The sequence below is a fragment of the Psammomys obesus genome, unplaced genomic scaffold (genome assembly GCF_907164565.1).
Source record: "Psammomys obesus unplaced genomic scaffold, mPsaObe1.curated_primary_1811, whole genome shotgun sequence".
Classification (NCBI taxonomy): Eukaryota; Metazoa; Chordata; class Mammalia; order Rodentia; family Muridae; genus Psammomys; species Psammomys obesus.
In genome coordinates this window covers 11,613,274-11,631,886 of record NW_026596064.1, presented here as the reverse complement: position 1 = coordinate 11,631,886, position 18,613 = coordinate 11,613,274, and the positions used below count along the sequence as shown (strand labels likewise).

Genomic DNA, 18,613 nt, shown 5'->3' with positions numbered 1-18,613 from the left:
GTGTGTGTGTGTGTGTGTGTGTGTGTGTGTGTGTGTGTTTTAATGGTGGTGCTGAGGATTGAACCTAGGGCCTCATACCTTCCAGGCAAGAGATCAACCACTGAACTATGTCCAGTCCTCTGCCATGTTCTGAAATCCCCTCTCTGGAAAATCCTTGCCCTCCAAGGACCTGCCTCTACACCCCAAACCTCTTTTGTTTTAGTTTACTTTTCATAAAGTGTAAATTCTACATAGGAGATCAGTGGCCATTTCTGCCCACCCTAAGCTTTTTTTAAATTAACACATGTAAATCTGTGTGTAATGCTTCTTACCACAATTCCCTAGCTCATTTAAAAGCCTCATGGTTTAGTCAATTATTTGAACTAGAAGTCTAAGGATAATCTTCAACACATCCCTTAACTGGTAACTATTCAACCCATCTCCTACTCCTTATACTGAGTACAGCAGTCCATCATCTTTCAGCTGGTCCTAGGACTACAGCAGTCTAACTGGACCCTTGCTCTAGTCTCCAATTCATCCTTCACACAGTTCTCTAAAGTACTCTTGTGATGATTTAACTCAGATTAAAAATGTACTTTTTGAGCCAGGTGCAATGGCACACACCTGTAATCCCAGCACTCAGCGAGGCAGAGGCAGGTGGATCTCTGTGAGTTTGAGGCCAGCCTGATCTACAAAGTGAGTCCAGGACAGTCATGGCTATGCAGAGAAATTCTGTCTCAAAAAAAAAAAAAAATGTACCTTTTACACAACCTGTCTTTAGGGCCAAATCAGATCTCCTCAGCAAGAAGCATGACGAGTCTTCTCACACATTCTGGTTACTAATATGTAATCCCAATCTTATATGAGGCCAAAATGTTGTTTCCTCGCTTTAAAATTCCTCCCCATATTTATTTTCTCATAAACTCACTTTGTTGCTATGATTCAGCTACAGAATCCCTCTATGAAGAACCATTTTTTAAGGCAAAATAAATCTATCCCTCCTTCATACTTCTTTAGTCTTTTTGGAACATCACCAGGATAAGGTCACATGTATTAAACTATATTTTAAAAAGTTCTACCATTTCTGTTGGCTATAAGCTCCTTGAGGGAAAAAGCCACGTTTTACTTATTTCTGTAAATCTAGCATGAATTGTATGGAGTTATAGCATCTCAAGATTTTTTTTTTTGGTCTGTTTTTCCCTTAAAAATTATTTGGTTTTATTTGTTTTTTTTTGTTTGTTTATTTTTAAATTGCAATTTATTCACTTTGTATCCCAGCTGTAGCTCCCTCCCTTGTCTCCCAGTCCCACCCTCTCTCCCTCTTCAACTCCTCCACTGATAGCAGAGGACCTCCTCCCCTTCTGTCTGACTCATCAGATCTCATCAGGACTGTCTGCATTGTCTTTTCTGACCTGGTAAGGCTGTTTCCCCTACCTCCCAGGGTCCAAGCAGATTTTTTTTTCCTTGATTTTCTCTCTCTCTCTTTTCTGTGTGTGTGTATACACCCATGAACATGCTAGTGCAGGGGATACTGAAACCAGGGCCTTTCAACTACACAGGCATTCCACTACTGAGCTAAATCCCAAACCCCACATTATTATTACCTATTTTTTTGAATCTGCAAGTCTCAAACCACTTTAGCGGACACAGTTCTAATTAGTATGTCTGCTGTTCTTTGCTTAGTTCTAGTCCTCATTCTTCTCTCCCCATCTTCTGAGAATAACAGACCCTGGCTTATTCCCTCCCTATATCCCTGAGCCACCTTTTCATCGCTTCCTTCAAGGATATCAGGGTTGTGGTTTCGTGGTTCATCTTCTTTAGGAAAATGAAGGGAAAGAAAACAGAGTGAGATAAAAACCCTATAGAGGTCGAGATCCCGGACTCTCTGCTGTTTTCCCCTCAGCAACAGGCAGCAGCGATGTGAACATCCAATCTAAATTCTGCCTGGAAGGTCACTCAGTACATGAAGCTTTTAATAGCTTGAACATCCAGATACAGTTTCAAGAACCGATGGTGTGAACACAGGTGTCCTGGAGTGCACTATGACATTTGCCTTTGAAAGCAAACCATGCCATTAAAGAACAATAAACAACCATATGCAACAACAACTCCGTTTATAGGGGAAGATTGATATAAGGACAAACAAACTTATGTCACTCTACAGTTTGATGGATGCTACTTTTATTTTAAAATTTGTATGTATTTGCTGTGTAGGAGTGTTCTGTGTGTACCTGAGTCTGTGTACCCTGTGCCAGAAGAAGGTAACTAGAGTGACAGATAGTTGTAAGTGCCCATGTGAGTGCCAGGGCTCTAATCTTGGTCCTCTGGAAGAGCAACAAGTGCTATTTTTTTAAGACAGGGTCTTTCTAGGGTATCTGGGAACTATCTATGTAGATCACACTGGCCTGGAACTCACAGGGATCTGTCTACTTTGCCTCCGTAGTGAAGGGGTTAAAGATGTGTGCGGCTCTTCTCAGCTAACAAGTGCTTACATGTGAGCCATCGCTCCAGCTGCTCTATAACTCAGACATTTTGGCTATGTCATTTCTTGTTTCCTGTGTGTTTCCTCCTCCCTCTACCATTTCCCTTCTCTTCCTCTCTCATTCTTCCCCCTTTTTCTCTTCTCAGGGCCCAGTCCTTCTACTGGCCTGTTTCAACCTGGATCCTTTCAGATGCCTCTGGCTGTGTTCTCGCTCATATCCACAATGACCTCAACCATACCAAGGAGTGGCCATGTCCTCATTTTCAAAGACATTGAAAAAAGAAACTGAAGAAGATATCAGAAAATGAAAAGACCTCTTATGTTTATGGATCATAATAGGATTAATAGATAGTAACAGATTAGTAGATAGGATTAATATAGTAAAAATGGCCATCCTGACAAAAGTTATATACAGATTCAATGCAATCCCCATCAAAATTCCAACAAATTCTTCACAGATCATGAAAGAACAATTGTCAGCTTCATATGGAAACACAAAAAACCCAGGGTAGAGTTGCAGGATATTTAAATGATCCTGTGATCCCTGAGACTGTGAACTGTGAAAAGCTGTCTTTTGTTTGGTGTGGTTCAGCCCTAGCACACACCTTTAATCCAAGAGCTTTCATACACAGGATTTAATAACGTTAACCCTAGGTCCAGAGCTGGAGCAAAACACCGGCTGACAGGGATTAAGTAGTAGGAGGGACTTAGAGTTGTAGAGTATTTAAGACAGTGTGGAGAGAAGAGGGAGAAGAGTTAGCTTCTGCTACTTGGCCTTTAGCTTGAACTCTCTAGCTCTTCAACTCTGGTTTTCTCCTGCTGGGTGAGCTAGCAGGCTTTTGACTTTTTCCATCTGGGACATGAGCTGAGTAAGAAAGGCTTTTTCAAATGGGACTTGAGCTGAGGAGGTCTTTTCCTTTTTTCTTTTTTCTTTCTTTCTTTCTTTTTTTAATAACAGGATAGCTAAAACAATTCTGTAGAATACAAGAACTGCAGGAGGTATCATCATCCCTAATTTTTAGGTTGTACTACAGGGCTATAGTAATAAAAATAGCATGGTATTGAAGTTGATCAATAGACTCAAACTGAAAACCCACACATAAATCTACACATCTATGGACACCTGATTTTTTTATAAAGAAGCCAGAAAAACACACTGGAAAAACCAAAAGAGAGTATCTTTAACAAACAGTACTGGTCAAATTGGATGGCTGCATGTAGAAAAAAAAAAAAAAACCCAACTAGATCCATATTTATTGCCCTGCACAAAACTCAATTTCAAATGAATCAAAGATAAAAATGATAAAATAAAACTATAAAACCAGATACATTAACCTGATAGAAAAGAAAGTGGGGAATACCTTTGAACTCATTGGCACAGGAAAAGACTTTCTTCACCGAACACTGTTAGCGTAGGCACTCATAGCAACAATTAATAAATGGGACCTCCTGAAACTGTAAATCTTCTGTAATGCGAAGGACACCATCATTCGCACAGAGCAGCAGCCTACAGAAAGGGAAAACATTTTTGCCAACTACACATCCAATAGAGGGTTAATACCTAAAATATATTAAAAAAAAATCATGAAACTAGATATAAAAAATAAACAAAAAAATGGGGTACAGATCTAAACATACAATTCTCAAAAGAGGAAATTCAAATGGCTAAGAAACACTTAAAGATATATTGCAGGATATTTGATCATATTGTGAACCCTGAGATTGAGTGCTGGGAAAACCTGTTTCTTATGCTGTGGCTCAGGCCTAGCATACACATTTAACCTAATTAAGCTTTTTGTAAACAAGAGCTAAATAAAGCTAATTATGGGTCAAAAGGCAGAACATGCAACCAGTTGACATAAGAAAACACAGGAAGGAGGGACACTGAGTTGAAGGGTATTTAAAATGTGAAGGAGAAGGAGCTTTTTCCTTTTGAAATGTCAGCTGAGTAAAAGGTCAGCTGGGCATTTTCTCTGCCTCTCTGAGCTAGCAGACTTTCACCCCAGCATCTGGCTCCTGAGTCTTTATTGGTAAAATTGAACATTTGGGATTTTCTTTCTTTAAAACAACAAAAATGTCCAACATCCTTAGTCATTAGGGAAATGCAAATCAAAATTACTCTGAGATTTAATTTTATGCCCATCAGAATGTCTAAGTGTGATGGAAGTTTTAGTATCTTTGTAAACTCAGTTCTGTTATGTAAATATGTTCTTGTTTTGATCCCAAGTGTGGGATTTTAGTTGGGCTACAGTTTGTCCACAGCTGATAGTTATCTAAAGCAGAGGCGTGGCTTTTGCCAGCTGGTAAAGGCCTACCTGGTGCCTCGTGGGGCGGGGCACGGAGAGGGGGTGGTCTAGGGCTCTGAGGATGTCTGAAGAGACCAGAGACCGATGGTGTGGCAGTGAAGAAACACTTCAAGGTGCATTGGCTTGGAGGAGACTGTTGGCTGCATCGGCTGTTGACAGAGACTGGTATAGCCCCCAAAGATCAAATCAACCCTAAACAGCAGGGAGAAGTAAAGGGGTCTGTGGCCCTTCTCCCCACTAACCTTCTCCTGTCTCCTACTTAGGGTTGGCAGTTGGTGGAAGAGAGGTAGAGGCCTAAACACCCAAAATAAAGTAGAGTTTTAAAAAGGAGGGCTACAGCTAAGATCAACAAAACAAATGACAGCTCATGTTTGGGGGTAACCAGAATGGGAAGATAAAATAGAGGAAGGGAAGAGGGGACAATGGAGGGATCTTGGGGAGAGACAGCTATAATTAAGGGCTCCTTGAGGGGTAGTGTGGAAACTACACTCTACAGTAGGAAACTATATATGGTAGAAGCTTCCTAAAATGTTATATATATGAAGGTGATTTAAATGAAATGGCCAAATAATGGGGACAGTGGGCCCCCAAATGGATATCTCCTGTCACCAAATGAAGCTTCCAGTACTGGGATTGGGTTACATCTAATTGAGATGTTGGCCAAAGTGGTCCCATGGGAACATCCAAACAACCCAGGTTATTGCCAGAACTGTAGGTTTCTTTCCACAAACTGATGGCAAGGCCGCATTGAAGACAACACCTACACAACTCATTAAGCATGCAGAAGTCAAGTTGGGGCCTAGCTAGGAGTCTTCACTTCAACATGCTAGCATCTTTGGTACAGGAAGGTACTCTGCATGTTACCAAAGCCGAAAGGTAAACACCAACTTAGCCACAAACCCTTTGATCTACAATGGTGTCCTGCCTACAGGATATGCTAGGGCAATGGTGGTACAAAGCTCGTAGGAGTGACCAACTGTTATCTGATTTGACTTAGAGCCCACTCCATGAGATAGAACCTTTGCTCTGCACTGCTTGGGCCAAGAGCCTGAGACTAGATAGCCAGGAGATCTAGGGTTTAAAAAAAAAAATCAATAACTGTTGAGGTACATTAGGTGAAGGAGTGTCTCTATATTCAATTGTTGATTGCTATACTGGCAGAAAGCTAAGCACTAAACCTTGTTATTGTTTTTTCTATGGCTCATCTCTGGTCTTAGGTTTTGTAAACATTTGTCCTTCCTCCTATGCCTATGTGTTGGGGGTTGGTCTGGTGTTATGTATTCAAATGCTAAATACTGGCCCCCAAGATCTGGTTGCTATCCAGATGAGCACATTCTTATGTATACCGAGTGATGTTGGGTAAACTTTGCTCCCCAATTTAAAGTTGGCTGGTTAATAAAATGGCTAGAAGCTTGAAACCGATCAGCAGAAGAGAAACAGGCAAAGCTTAGGTTCCCGGGCTTGGGGTCAGATGGGGACCACGAGGTAGGAGAGAGAAAAAGGAGAGGAAGCTGGAGAGAAGGAAGTTGTTATGGCGAAGTATGGACCGTGAGCACGTGGCCACGAGGGCTGGCTTAATGAAATAGAAGCAGCCCAGACAGAACAATCATGGAAAGGAACTTGGGGTTTATACCTAGTAAATAGCAAAATGGCATAGAAGGTTGACATCTCCCTAGTTACTGTGCCTTAAAAGTTTTATAAATCTAAAAAGTCTGTCTTGATTATTTGGAAACTAACTGCGGTAGAGAAGCCTCTAGAGTTTAATACCCGCTTCAAAACCTACTGGTTGCGATAAAAAGCTGAGGAGGCAGGTGGTGGACAGCACTCAGGAGGCAGAGGCAGGCGGAGCTTTGTGAGTTTGAGGCCTGCTTCTAACAAACAAACAAATAAAGCTGAGGGCCAATGTCCAGACAGAAAGTAGAGTGTGGCACTTCCTGGAGAGAGGGACTCTGGGAGAAGAAAGTAAGAGTGGGAGATTCACCAGCAGAACACAGAAGTGAAGGGACCTACGTGAACAGGAGCAGAGGGTAGAGCTAGCCACACAGCAGGATGTAGTGCCAGGATTAGTCTCATTAAGGAAGAAAGCTAGCTGGGAATCTGCCCAGCTAAAGCCCTAAGCTTTAAAATATTAAAAAGCCTCTGTGTCATTATTTGTATCACTGGCAGGTCTGAAAGTCCCTCTATAAATAACACGATCCGAATGACATTCTGCTATAGTCAAAAATCAGTGCCTTGCTCATCCCTCATCTGAGAAGCTTCTTTTCTGGAGCAGATGGGAACAATTTCAGAGACTCACAGCCAGACACTAGGCAGAGTGAGAGACCTTGAGACACTCAGCCCTAAATGGCATGTCTCCATCAAATTTCTCCCCTCAGGGCTCTGGGAATACCTCCCTCTCCTCACCACAGAAGAGGTGGTAGAAAGAGTGTAAGAGCTGGGGGTGGGGGTGGAGAGGAGATGGCTCAGAGGTTGTTCTTCCTTAAAGGTTCTGAGTTCAATTCCCAGAAACCACTTGGTGGCTCACAACCATACATAATGAGATCTGGTGCCCTCTTCTGGTGTGCAGGTGTACACGCAGGCAGAGCCTTGTATAATAAATAAACCTAAAAAAAAAAAAAGCTAGAGAGGATGGAGGACGCCAAGAAAACAAAGCCCTCTGAATTAACAAGATCAAGGCACATATGAACTCACAAAGACAGGGGCAGCATTCACAGGGTCTGTATGGACCTGAACCAGTTGGGGGTCCTAGGGCAGCAAGAAGTAGACACATGCCCCCATCCCTAACCCAGAAGCAACCTCCAGCTGATACCTACTTGCAAATGAAAACAGTTTCCTCCAAGGCAGTCTCACTGGAGGGGGGGGGGGAGGAAGCTTACTCTTAAGGAGGGTAGGCCGCACACCCAGCAGTAGGTGGCCAGCAGAAAACGAACTTTTCTACCTTTACCTGGGTCCTGGGGTTGGATCCAGGTTGTCAGGCTTGCAGGGCAAGCAGTAACTTGATGCAATAACTTGAGGAACTGAGGACTGCATTTTTTTTCCCTCTTGAGACTGGGTCTCACCATGTAGCCCTAGCTAGTGTGGAACTCACTTTGTAGACCAGGGCCACCTAGAACTCACAGAGAACCACTTGTCTCATGGTTTTTGTTTTTTTTTTAATTATTTATTAAAAAATATACAGTATACAGTATCCTGTCTGCACATACACCTGCAGGCCAGAAGAGGGCACCAGATCTCTTTATAGATGGTTGTGAGTCACCATGTGGTTGCTGGGAATTGAACTCAGGACCTCCAGAAGAACAGCCAGTGCTCTTAACCTGTGAGCCATCTCTCCAGCCCCCATCTCATGGTTTTTAAAGGAATGTACCATTACATCTGGCCCAAGGATTACGTTCTCCTCCCCCCACCCGCCCAATTGCATTCTTTTAAAAGAAAAAAAGTATTAAGATGTTCAGGGTAGATCACTAATTTCTATTGTGTATAAAGTTGCTTAAATATGCCCCAGCCCAACATTGAGTAAAAATGTCTTTTATATATAGTTCTTTAACAACTGTGATTCAAATCTAAATATTAAATGCAAGCCAAATTAGAGCTATTTAAATAGCAACAATAATTTGCAATGACAGCTGAGAGTGTATCACTAAAATCAAATCACCTGCCAAATCATGTGTGGGTCTAGAGTTGGCTGCTTTAAAGCAGGTTCTTTTGCATTGGACAAGATATTATCACAGGCAGAGAAATGGCTCAATCTTTTCTCTAGAGCTAGTTATGTGCCCATGCCTGTAGCTCAGCACTTAGCAAGTGGAAGCAAGAAAATCAGGGGCATCATCCTTTACATAGTGAGTTCAAGACCAGCCTGTACTATATGAAACTGTGTTTCAAAAATAGAACCCAATCTCTGTTGTCAAAAAGAGGAACAACAAATTTTTGTCTAGAGCCTGGGGGTGCATGCCCATAAACCTAGTATTTGGAAGACTGAGGTAGGAGGATTCCAAGTTAAAAGATGGCCGTGGCTTTACACATTAATAATAAGAAGAATGATAAAAATAACAAAATCCTTTTTAGGCCTGGAGATGGCTCCAGCAGTTAAGAGTACTTGCTGCTGTTCAATAAGACCCTGGTTCAACTCCCAGCCCACACAGTGCCTCACAACCATCTATAACTCCAGTCCCAGGAGATCCCAAGGGATTCATCAACTTTCTCTGGCTCCACAGGCACCGTGCCAACATGGTGCACAGACAGACATCAGGCAAACACTCGTACACATTAAAAAACAAAACAAAACAAAACAAAACAAAAAAAACAAACCCTTTTTCTAGCTGAATTACATATTATCTCTTGGTTTATGCATTCTCAATTGTATTTAGGATTTTTAAAGCCCCGAATATTTTACCTGCTATCTTAAAATAAAAACACATTTTTAATTGTTTTTTTCAAATGAAAGGCCCTTTGACATGGGAGATAAAAGTTTTGTCAGTATTGCTACTGTGACTGCTGATGAGTGGAGACTTGAGGATTATCAGAGAGTTTACTTACCCTTGTGTAGCGTGACGGTTAATTCTGGAGCCTATGCCTTATGTCTACTAAACAACCAGAGGAGTTTTTTAATGTATGACTGTTAAAAAAAAAAAATTCTAGGCCTGTCTCAATCAGTCAGCCAGTCAATAACTGGATCCTCATCAATAGCCTTCATTTTAGTTATCATTAGAAAAATATCTCTGGTCTGGAGAGATGGCTCAGTGCTTAAGAAGCTGCTCATCCACAGGTGCTGAGTTCAGTTCCCAGCACCTACATGGTGGCCCACAACCAGCAAGTAATGGGATCTGATGCCCCGTCTCTCTGATGTTTTCTTATGTCATGTAGGCATACATGCAAACAGAGTGCTCATATACATAAATAAATAAATCTTAAAAAAATATCTCTGGCTGGGTGTGGCAGAGCACACTTTAATCTGACACTAGGAGTGGGGAAGAGCAGAGGCAGGAGGATCTCTGTGAGTTCAAGGCTAGCTTCTGCACAGCAACAGGACATCCAAGACCACACACACAGAGATCCTATCTCAAAAAAAAAAAAAAAAAAAAACACAAAAAAACACAAAAAAACCCACACCCACACACACACAAAAAAAACAACTAAACCAAAAACTTCTTCCCTCCCTCCCTGCCCTGCCCTCCTACCTTTCTTTCTCCAGACTCTTCTCTCTCTCCCCAACCCCTTTCCTTCATTCACGTTTCTATTTCTGGGACAGGGTAAGCATAATTTTAAACAAGAAGAACATGGATTAAGTATGAAATTGTAAAACCTGACAAAAATCCTTATTTTCAGTGGAAAATTATAAAAAATCAAAGTTAGACGAGAACACAGTGCGAGGCCCAAACTCTGTACGGGGAAAAACGAAATACTGAGTAAAGACATCGCACAGTGGATGGCTGGTAGACAATAAACAGTTAATACTTGGTGAATTTCTTTACTCAGACTCTAATGTCGCTTACCATATAAAAATTATCCAATGATTTCCTTTTGTTCAAACTGATATGATTATACATATGATATAGTTTAAAGAATTTTTCTTAACCTAAAAATAAAATTGGTTTCTGTTAGCAGAGCAGAGAGGTGGCTCATATTTGTACTCTCAGAGTTGGAGGCTGAGACAGGAGGATTTCCGCAAGTTTGAGGTCAGCCTGTGCAAGGTAATGAATTCCAGACTAGCCTGGGCTACAAGTGTGAGACTGTCTTAATAAGAAAGCAAGGAAACAAACGGAAAACCAAAAGGATGTCAGTTCTTACAGTGCATTTATTGGACCTACAGTTCATTTAAGGGATACACAGACACACAGTTCGTCTGATCAGCCACTAATACACTCTGGTGCCCTTTCAGTTTTGTACTCAAGAGCCAGTTCACTTTTTCTCCATGTTCAATATCGAGCTTCGGCAAAACCCTTGCATGTTCCTCCTCTGCTGCTGAGCCACTGGAGTTCCCACCCTGCTTGGGGCAGGCTGCTCTCTTCGCTTTCTTTCTGTGGGTGTGTTTTGCAGGACTCTTTTGCTTCTTCTCCACTTCACTGCTCACATCCCACAACCTTATCTTCCCATCATTCCCTCCAGTAAGCAGCAGCTGGGACTCAGGCAGAAAGCAGACCTGGGATACCCCCGAGGCGTGGCCCTTAAATCCCAATTCTCGCTCGCATTTGACTCCCATCACCCTGAAGATGCGCACCTTACCATCCTCTGCACCGCAGCTGAAAATATTGCCACACGACGCCACAGAGACAGAGTGGGCGAGCGCGGGGTTTAGGAGCTGACCAGGGGACTGAGGGCCTTCCGTTTCCTCGGTTTCATCCTCCTGTAAATTTGTAATCCAGACGGGACGGGCTTTTTGAAGACTCCACAGCATCACCTTTAAACAAGGTGAAATTACACAGTCACACAGTGTTCTAGCCACGCTGTTTAACTACAGTGCTTACTGAGCTTCTAAAAAAACATGACGCAGTCCCTGTACCATTCCAAGCGGCCAGAAGGTACTACAACATGCCAGGGTGATGTTCCTGACACTAGACTAAAACTAGAATGCAGATGCAGAGGTAAAATTTACAAAGCCAGGTCCTAAAAACTTTTATTGAGCAGACTCCATGAAAATACAATTGTTGGGCCGGGGGTATAGTTTAGTGGCAAAAACACTCATTTGCCACCTTCAAAACCCTGGGTGCAACCCCCAACACCACTCCTCAAATTAAAAAAAAAAAAAAGAAAAAGAAAAAGAAACAAAGCCAGGCAGCATGGCAGCACATACCCAGCACTTGGGAGGCAGATGTCTTCTTTTGCTTTTCTTTTTTTTTTTTTTTTTTTAAGACAGGGTTTCTTTGTGTAGCCCTGGCTGTCCTGGACCTTGCTTTGCAGACCAGGTTGGCCTTAAACTCAGAGATCCTCCTGCGTCTCCTCCTAAGTGCTGGAGGAGAATGTGTGCCACTAGCACCACCAGGCATGGAAGGCAGATTTCTTTGAGTTCAAGGTCAGCTGCACAGTGAGACTTTGTCCCCCCAAAACGAACAAAACAACAACAAAATCCTTGGTTTGTTTCAAACCAGGTCTCACTAAGCTGGCTTTGAACTGTGTGGTGAGCCTCTTGCCTGTTTGTCCAGTGCTCTAGGATCATAAGCATGCATTACCATGTCTTTTTTAATTTAGTAAAATCATTTTTTTGGGGATAAGTACTGTTGTACAACCCTACAAACATAGCATTTGGGTAATATGGGTAGTGAAATATAGTGAAATTTTACCAGCAAATCAAAACAAGCAAGTGTCTAACCTTGCCGTCCACAGAATGTTTGAAAATGTTCTCTAGCAGACGCACGCCCCTAAAATGTTTCACACAGAATTGGAGGCAAAATGCCAAATTATGGATATCAGTTTTTTTAATCCCAGTACTTGGAGGCAGAGGCAAGAACATCTCTGAGCTCAAGGCCAGCTGGTCTACAAAGTTAGTTCCAGAACAGCCAGGGTTACACAGAGAAACCGTGTCTCGAAAGACAATAACACCCATGATGATTCTGTATTGAATGATTCTGTATAGAATTCTACGGAGGCATTACAAGTATTTTTCAGGGGGAGCTCCTTATTGTGTGGGGAGTGTCCCAGCACTTAGGGCATCTACTGGTTCCACCATCACGCCCTCCAACATGATGGATGATACTGATTTGTTGTCGTCATCTGTTAGTTGTTGTTGAGACAGGATCTCACTATTACACAGCTCTGGCTGTCGTCCTGGAACTTGCTATGTAGCCCTGGCTGGCCTCAAACTCAAGAGGTCTGCCTGCTTCTGCCTCCCAGGGGCTGGGATTAAAGGTGTGCAGCACCGCTTCAAGCATGGATTTTTTTTTAAAATATCTCATATAATAGAGAAAAAACATGGGGTTTGGAGGCAGAGAATTCATTTATTTATTTTTAAAATATATTTACCTTTATTTTATGTGCATTGGTGTTTTGCCTAGATGGATGTCTATGTGTGAGTGTCATGTCAGACCTTGGAGTTACAGACAGTTGTGAGCTACCATGTGGGTGTTGGGATTTGAACCTGGGTCCCCTAAAAGAGCAGCCAGTGCTCTGAGCTGTTGAGCCAGCTTTCCAGCCCCGAGGTGGTTCATTTATAATAACTTTTAAAAAGAAACAATAGGGGTATAGAGGGATGGCTTAGCAGTTAGGTACACTGCTCTTCCAGAGGATCCTGGTATGAATCTTAACCTCCACATAGCAGCTTACAACTACCTGTAACTGTAGTTCTAGGGGATCCAACAACCAGTTCTGGCCTCCACAGGTACCAGGCAGTCATATCACATAGACATATGTGCAGGCAAAACACCCATACATATTAAGTAAAATAATTTTTTTTTTCATTGCTGAGGACCGAACCCAGGGCTCTACCACTGAGCTAAATCCCCAATCCCAAGTGAAATAATTTTTTAAAGGAACAATAATTAGGAGGATATGAATAGAATGAAAACTATATGTGCAAAGTACTTGGAAATCATAAGCACTCAATCCTGGTAATGAGATTTTTCTTCTGCAGGAGGAAGGTGAGCTCACCACTGGAAAGTTCAAGCTACCTAAAAAGTCTCCTACTAATCCATGATCTGCTCCTGTGATAACAAAATGGTAGGCCCCACTAACTTTCTCCATACAGTGTGCTCTGAACTCGGGCTAATTTGTAATGTTGCTTTCAAAGTCCAGCACTGAATACAGAATTCTGCTTCTGGTCACTGACATGTATGTCAAGTATTTCAAATTTCAAAGTAAAAATAGACCTTCCAACTCTCTGCTGCTTTTACACCATTTAAGAGTTTCTAGAAAATGTATGGATCAACTCTATATTCAGCATTCCCCTCCCGTTTGTTTGTTTGTTGCTAAGTTGACATAAAACTATCCCTTCTTTGTTTAAAGCAATTTTTAGAATCAGGTATTTGAATCCTATGGACAAAGAAAGACAAAAAGCTAATAGATAAGATATTGTCAGTTCTGTCAGTGGTTCACACCCGGTTAAGAAATGTTAGTGGAGAATAGAACACACCTGATCAATAATTTGATTCCAGGGGCGGAGGATATAGCTCAGTGGTAGAGTACATGTGTAGCACATACGGGCCCTGACTTCAATTCCCAGAATTGCCAAGGTAACCAACCAAATACATACTTGATTTTGTTGGCAAACCCTGCTCAGAAATTACCCAAGTACTCTTTGCAGAAACATCACCTGCATATCCAGACCACATGACACCAGGCTCTGAGGCCTCTGAGGTCGAAAAGCCACAGAGGAACAGATGTTGGAATGTCTCTTCAGGGATCTGGTAACTTTCTTCTTTTCCAGGTCCAGGATTTTGATTGCCCCAGAGTCATCCGCAGAAGCCAGCAGACTTTCAGTATCATTTAGTGAAAGACAATTGATTTCTTCATCATTCACATGAAAATAGTCCAGGGACCCTTTAAGAGACCTGACATCTAGTACACTGATGGTTTCTCCGTGGGAGGCATAGAGCTTGGTGGGACAGGAGGGGGAAAACAAGACGCTGGTAACATCATCAGCCCCTTCCAACTGCATGTGTCCTAATGGAGACCCATCTTCACCCCAAGCCACAAGATCTCCACCCTCAGCTCCTGAAGCCACCAGCCCATCTTTACTTGCATTCAGGCACAGGATAGAAGTAGAATGTCCACCAGTCCACTTCACTGCCATGATAGCCTGTGAAACTCTGTGAAGGAGAGAATCTGTCAGAGTTTGTACACGAACTTGATGCTATGAGACAAATAAGCAACATTTCTTAGAAACAGCTTCAAAATTCAACTAGGCCCCGCCCTCTCCTCTCAAAAGACATGTAAAAACAAAAATCTACAAAACTCTAGGTAAACGTAAGACTGGGTCTAGTATTTCTGCTTCACTAGGACACTTCTATCCTCAGGAGACTCAGATACACGCTGGTTTTCTTCCTAATTTTATCCTTTGTTTGTTGTTGGTTTTTGAGGGGATTAACTCAATTTTAAAGGTACTTTTGGCTAAAGTATGAGAAGTTAGGCAATGAATTGATTTTATAGTTAAAAGGACTGTTATAGACACCATACAGTTCTGATAATTTTTTCCATAATGGTTCTAGTAGTAAATCTTATTGCATTAATCCCACAAGATCCAAGCACAGTATAGCTCTACACACTAGAGGGAGAAAATCAAGTTTGCAGACCAAATGAACAGAGATTTACTGATTACTTGCACAGTCAGAAAAATAATAAAAATCTTAAAAATAATAATAGATTTGTTTTTATTTTGTGTACATTGATGTTTTGCTTGCATGTATGTTTATGTGAGGTTGTTGTATCCTGGAGTTACAGACAGTTGTGAGCTGCCATGTGGGTGTCAGAAACTGAATCTGGGTTCTTTGGAAGAGCACTTAACCACTGAGACATCTCTCCAGCCCCATAAAAAAATATTAATGGGGTTGTTTAAAAAAAGTTAGGAAAGCCTCAAAAATGTATATACTCATTTGGGGCCACAGAGGTAGCTCAGTGATTAAGAGAACTTGACTTGGTGCTCTTGCAGGGGACTGGCTTCAGTCCCCAGCACCCCCACATGGCAGCTCATGACCAACGAATAACTTCAGTCCCAGTGGATCTGGTGCTTCGGAACTCTTAAGGCACCAGGTATGCACGCTGTACACATGCATACATGTGTGAATATATATATATATATATATATATATATATATATATATATATATATGAGTTTTTACTCATACATGTAAGATAAATAAATCTAAAAAATTGGCTAGATAAAATAAATATTCAGTGAGGCTTTTTACTGTAGCCAATCAACAGTCATCATGCATAATATTAGTGATCCAATTAGAGCCTTCAAAGTTATTTGTTTACTTGGTCTCCATTATCAAAATTGTTAAACAGGCACATACCTGCAGTCCTAGCTCTTGGAAGGCTGAGGCAGGAAGATCTTGAGTTCTGGGCCACTCTGGGCTACATATTGAGATCCTTAAGTGAAAAGGGTGGGGGTGGGGGTGGAATGAAACAGTGCTACCACAAGATGGCTAAGGGGAAAAGGTACTTAAATCTGAGCTAAGTCAAAACAATTTTGAAATGAGTTTTTGTTTGCAAGCCTTGATTTTCTAATTAGACCAGACAACCTAGTAGAAATGGGTTAATGCCAATATTCTCTCACTTATTTATCAAGCCAATAAGCTTGTCTTTTCCTGTGTAGTTGCCTAAAGGGTCAAGCATGGAATTATTCATATCCTACTATGAATTACCTTAATTGGATAATAGATTCATTTCCTCTAATTACTAATGAGATCACAGAGTGCATAATAGCAAAGTAGGGTATGTTAAGAGCATTTTTTTAGAAGGGTGGAATGCCACAGGTAGCAGGAGTAGGCAGAATGCATAATGACATGGGAAAGGACAAGGTGAGATTCATGAAAAGCAGGCGAAACACTTATAACAAGAAAACAAGAGAGTGATAAAGGTAATCTTGTTCTACTTTGAAACTATCCTGATAATATCCCACTAAAATCATCTGAATAACTGGGGTAAAGAGATAAAAGAATGAAGATGGGCAATGGTGGTACACGTCTTTCAATTCCAGAACTCAGGAGGCAGAGGCAGGCAGATATCTAGGAGTTCAAGGCCAACCTGTTCTACATATCAGGTTCTAGGACAGCCAGAACTACACAGAGAAATCTGGTCTTGAAAAACAAAAACAAAAATGAGAGGGAGGGAAGATGGGAGAGGGGAGAAAGAGAGAAAACAAGAACAGAATCTCATTAGATACTTCAAAGACTTGTCTTGAGAGACAAGATAAAGGACAAAGTATTTGATAAATGAATGATCTCTACTATCAATGTTTCTCTTCAGCCACACCTTTATTTATGAATTTCTGCTATTTATATGTACAAGCCTCATACAGAGAAGCAGAAACTGACTGACTCTGTTTTCCCTGGTTTGTTCCCAAATTCATGGTTCATGTGATCCTCTCACCTGATGCTCCCAAGCGACCGGAACTATAGTCTTTGTACCATGGTGCCTTTTCTAGGCCTTTCGATCTAACCATTCTATATACTTCTCTACCTTCTTTTTAGATCTACTAAACTTAAAGGAAATGTGACTGTCATTCAGACAAAATTTGGTTCAACATTGAGGAACCATGAAGAGAGATGGTCATTACTATAATATGTGTGTCAACACTTCCTCATAGATCTGGATTTTCTAAAGTTAGTCCTCAAGTGGGGAAACTGAGTAACAACCAAAACAACTAAAAGACTGTGGCACTAGCACTGACAAAACAGACAGGAATTTGGGTTACTTAACTTGGTGAAAGACATCCTGAGGAAGGGATTACCAAGTCATAAGCATGTAATTATACCAGAGTAGGGAAGTAGTTGCTGCTCATTTGCTTTTAGTAAAAAAACAGGAAGTGGATTACACATAGGTGGATCTCAGGAAAGAATTCTTACTACATAAAGATTGCATGGCACTGGAGTTGACTATTGAGTCTGTGGGCCCTATTATAATAACTGCTTCATAGAGCTGTCTTGAGAGTTATATAAAAGCCATATTAAAAGACCTCACATACTGCCTGGCTCATATTGTAGTTCTTTTATTTTACTTCGTATGTATGGCTTGTATGTATATACACCTCAGACAAGCATGAAGCCAGTAGAGGGTTTGGCTCTCCTTGATACGAAGTCACAGGCAGTTTTGAGCCTCCATATGGGTGCTGGGAACGAACTTCGGTCCTCTATAAGTGCAGCAAGTGCTCTTAACCGCTCAGCCATCACTTCGGCCCTCTCTTATTCTTTTCTTAACTGCTCTTTAAATTCTGAAGATGTAGTATAACTAAATAATGCTGGATTTCTTGTCCTCCCAGGAAATCTTTATACTTCCGCTTTATTCTCCCACTTGGGAGTAACAAATTTTTTAAAATTACACATTTCCTTGATATTTTGGCTATGAGATGGAACTTAGAGCACTACATTTTGTCCAAAAAGACTATGACACTTAGTATTCAAATGGCACTTTGAGATTACGTAAACTTGTTTTTGGCTGCGTATTTACGAGGGTTGCTCTGATGTTCTGGTGAATTCTGGTCCTGGCCAGGGAAAGACTATGTCAATTGCTTAAAGTAAATAAAGTAAAATGGATCTAACCTGACCAAGACAAGAGGTCCTAAACTGCCCAAAGGTAAAGAAAATGGGTCCAACTAAAGGATTGGTTAGCAATTATGAAGGTGTCACGAACAAAGTTGAAGACTGAGCAGAAAGCAAATGAAAATGGAAGAGAGGCCAAGGAAAGCCGATTCAAGATCATTAGACGAAAAAGAGAAAAATTCACTTAAGACGCGATCAGAACCCACTAGCAACAGCCTCATACCTCGCTTCCCGTTCCTGGTCGGCGCCTAGTGATGACCTCACGCGCAGCATCCAATCCCATCAAGCTCAGGGAGCACGGAGCCTCCGCCGGCAGTCACTTCCGGGCTGAGAGGCGCGGCGGCCGAGCTGGGCGTGCGCCCTTGCTTCTTGCCCTCAACCCGCATGGCGGCTCCCGGGGCGCGTCGCGGGCAGGCCGGGCGAGGCGGGTGGTTCCGGCGTCCGCGCTGAGCGGCCACGAGGGGCGGGGACCCGAGCGGCCCGCGCGTCTGCCCTCAGTGAGGCGGGGCGCACGGCGGACGCCCCCGGGCAGGGGCGGGAGCGGTGGAGGCGCGGGCGGCTGGCGCTGAAAGGGGCGGTGAGCGAGCTGCTCCCGGCTCTAGGCGAGGCTCGGCCTCCCGCGCCGAGACGGGGCGAAGCGGCGGGAGCGGCGGCCCTCG

At 42.2% G+C, this 18,613-nt stretch overlaps 2 protein-coding genes across 3 annotated transcripts in view; both read right to left on the bottom strand.

Moving 5' to 3' along the window:
• Smco1 (single-pass membrane protein with coiled-coil domains 1) overlaps window positions 1-2,482 on the bottom strand; it is a 4,551-nt gene extending 2,069 nt beyond the window's left edge. The window contains exon 1 of the mRNA XM_055625223.1: window positions 2,472-2,482. Coding sequence (XP_055481198.1) covers window positions 2,472-2,482 — 11 coding nt within the window. The remainder of the gene's footprint in view (window positions 1-2,471) is intronic.
• Window positions 2,483-10,540: 8,058 nt separating this feature from the next.
• On the bottom strand, window positions 10,541-18,295 carry Wdr53 (WD repeat domain 53). 2 transcript variants are annotated; one of them, XM_055625032.1, is made up of 4 exons: window positions 18,178-18,295; window positions 14,431-14,501; window positions 14,006-14,165; window positions 10,541-11,161 (listed from the first exon to the last, which is right to left on the bottom strand). In XM_055625032.1, the coding sequence occupies exons 1-4, from the start codon at window positions 18,235-18,237 to the stop codon at window positions 10,568-10,570; spliced, it is 885 nt and encodes a 294-aa protein (XP_055481007.1). In that variant the 5' UTR covers window positions 18,238-18,295; the 3' UTR covers window positions 10,541-10,567. The 2 variants fall into 2 exon arrangements, with proteins under 2 accessions (XP_055481007.1, XP_055481006.1); XM_055625031.1 differs by having other exon boundaries at window positions 14,006-14,501.
• Between the last annotated feature and the right edge of the window lie 318 nt (window positions 18,296-18,613).

Bases quoted from the DNA above. Each gene is read 5' to 3' on its own strand.
- Wdr53 (XM_055625031.1), bottom strand. From the start codon at position 18,227: ATGCTGCGCGTGAGGTCATCACTAGGCGCCGACCAGGAACGGGAAGCG. The intron at 14,502-18,177 runs GTATGAGGCTGT...TCTCCTTCACAG, and splicing joins GACCAGGAACGGGAAGCGAG to AGTTTCACAGGCTATCATGG. The intron at 11,162-14,005 runs GTGATGTTTCTG...CCTTGTTTAAAG, and splicing joins CATGTGGTCTGGATATGCAG to GTGATGCTGTGGAGTCTTCA.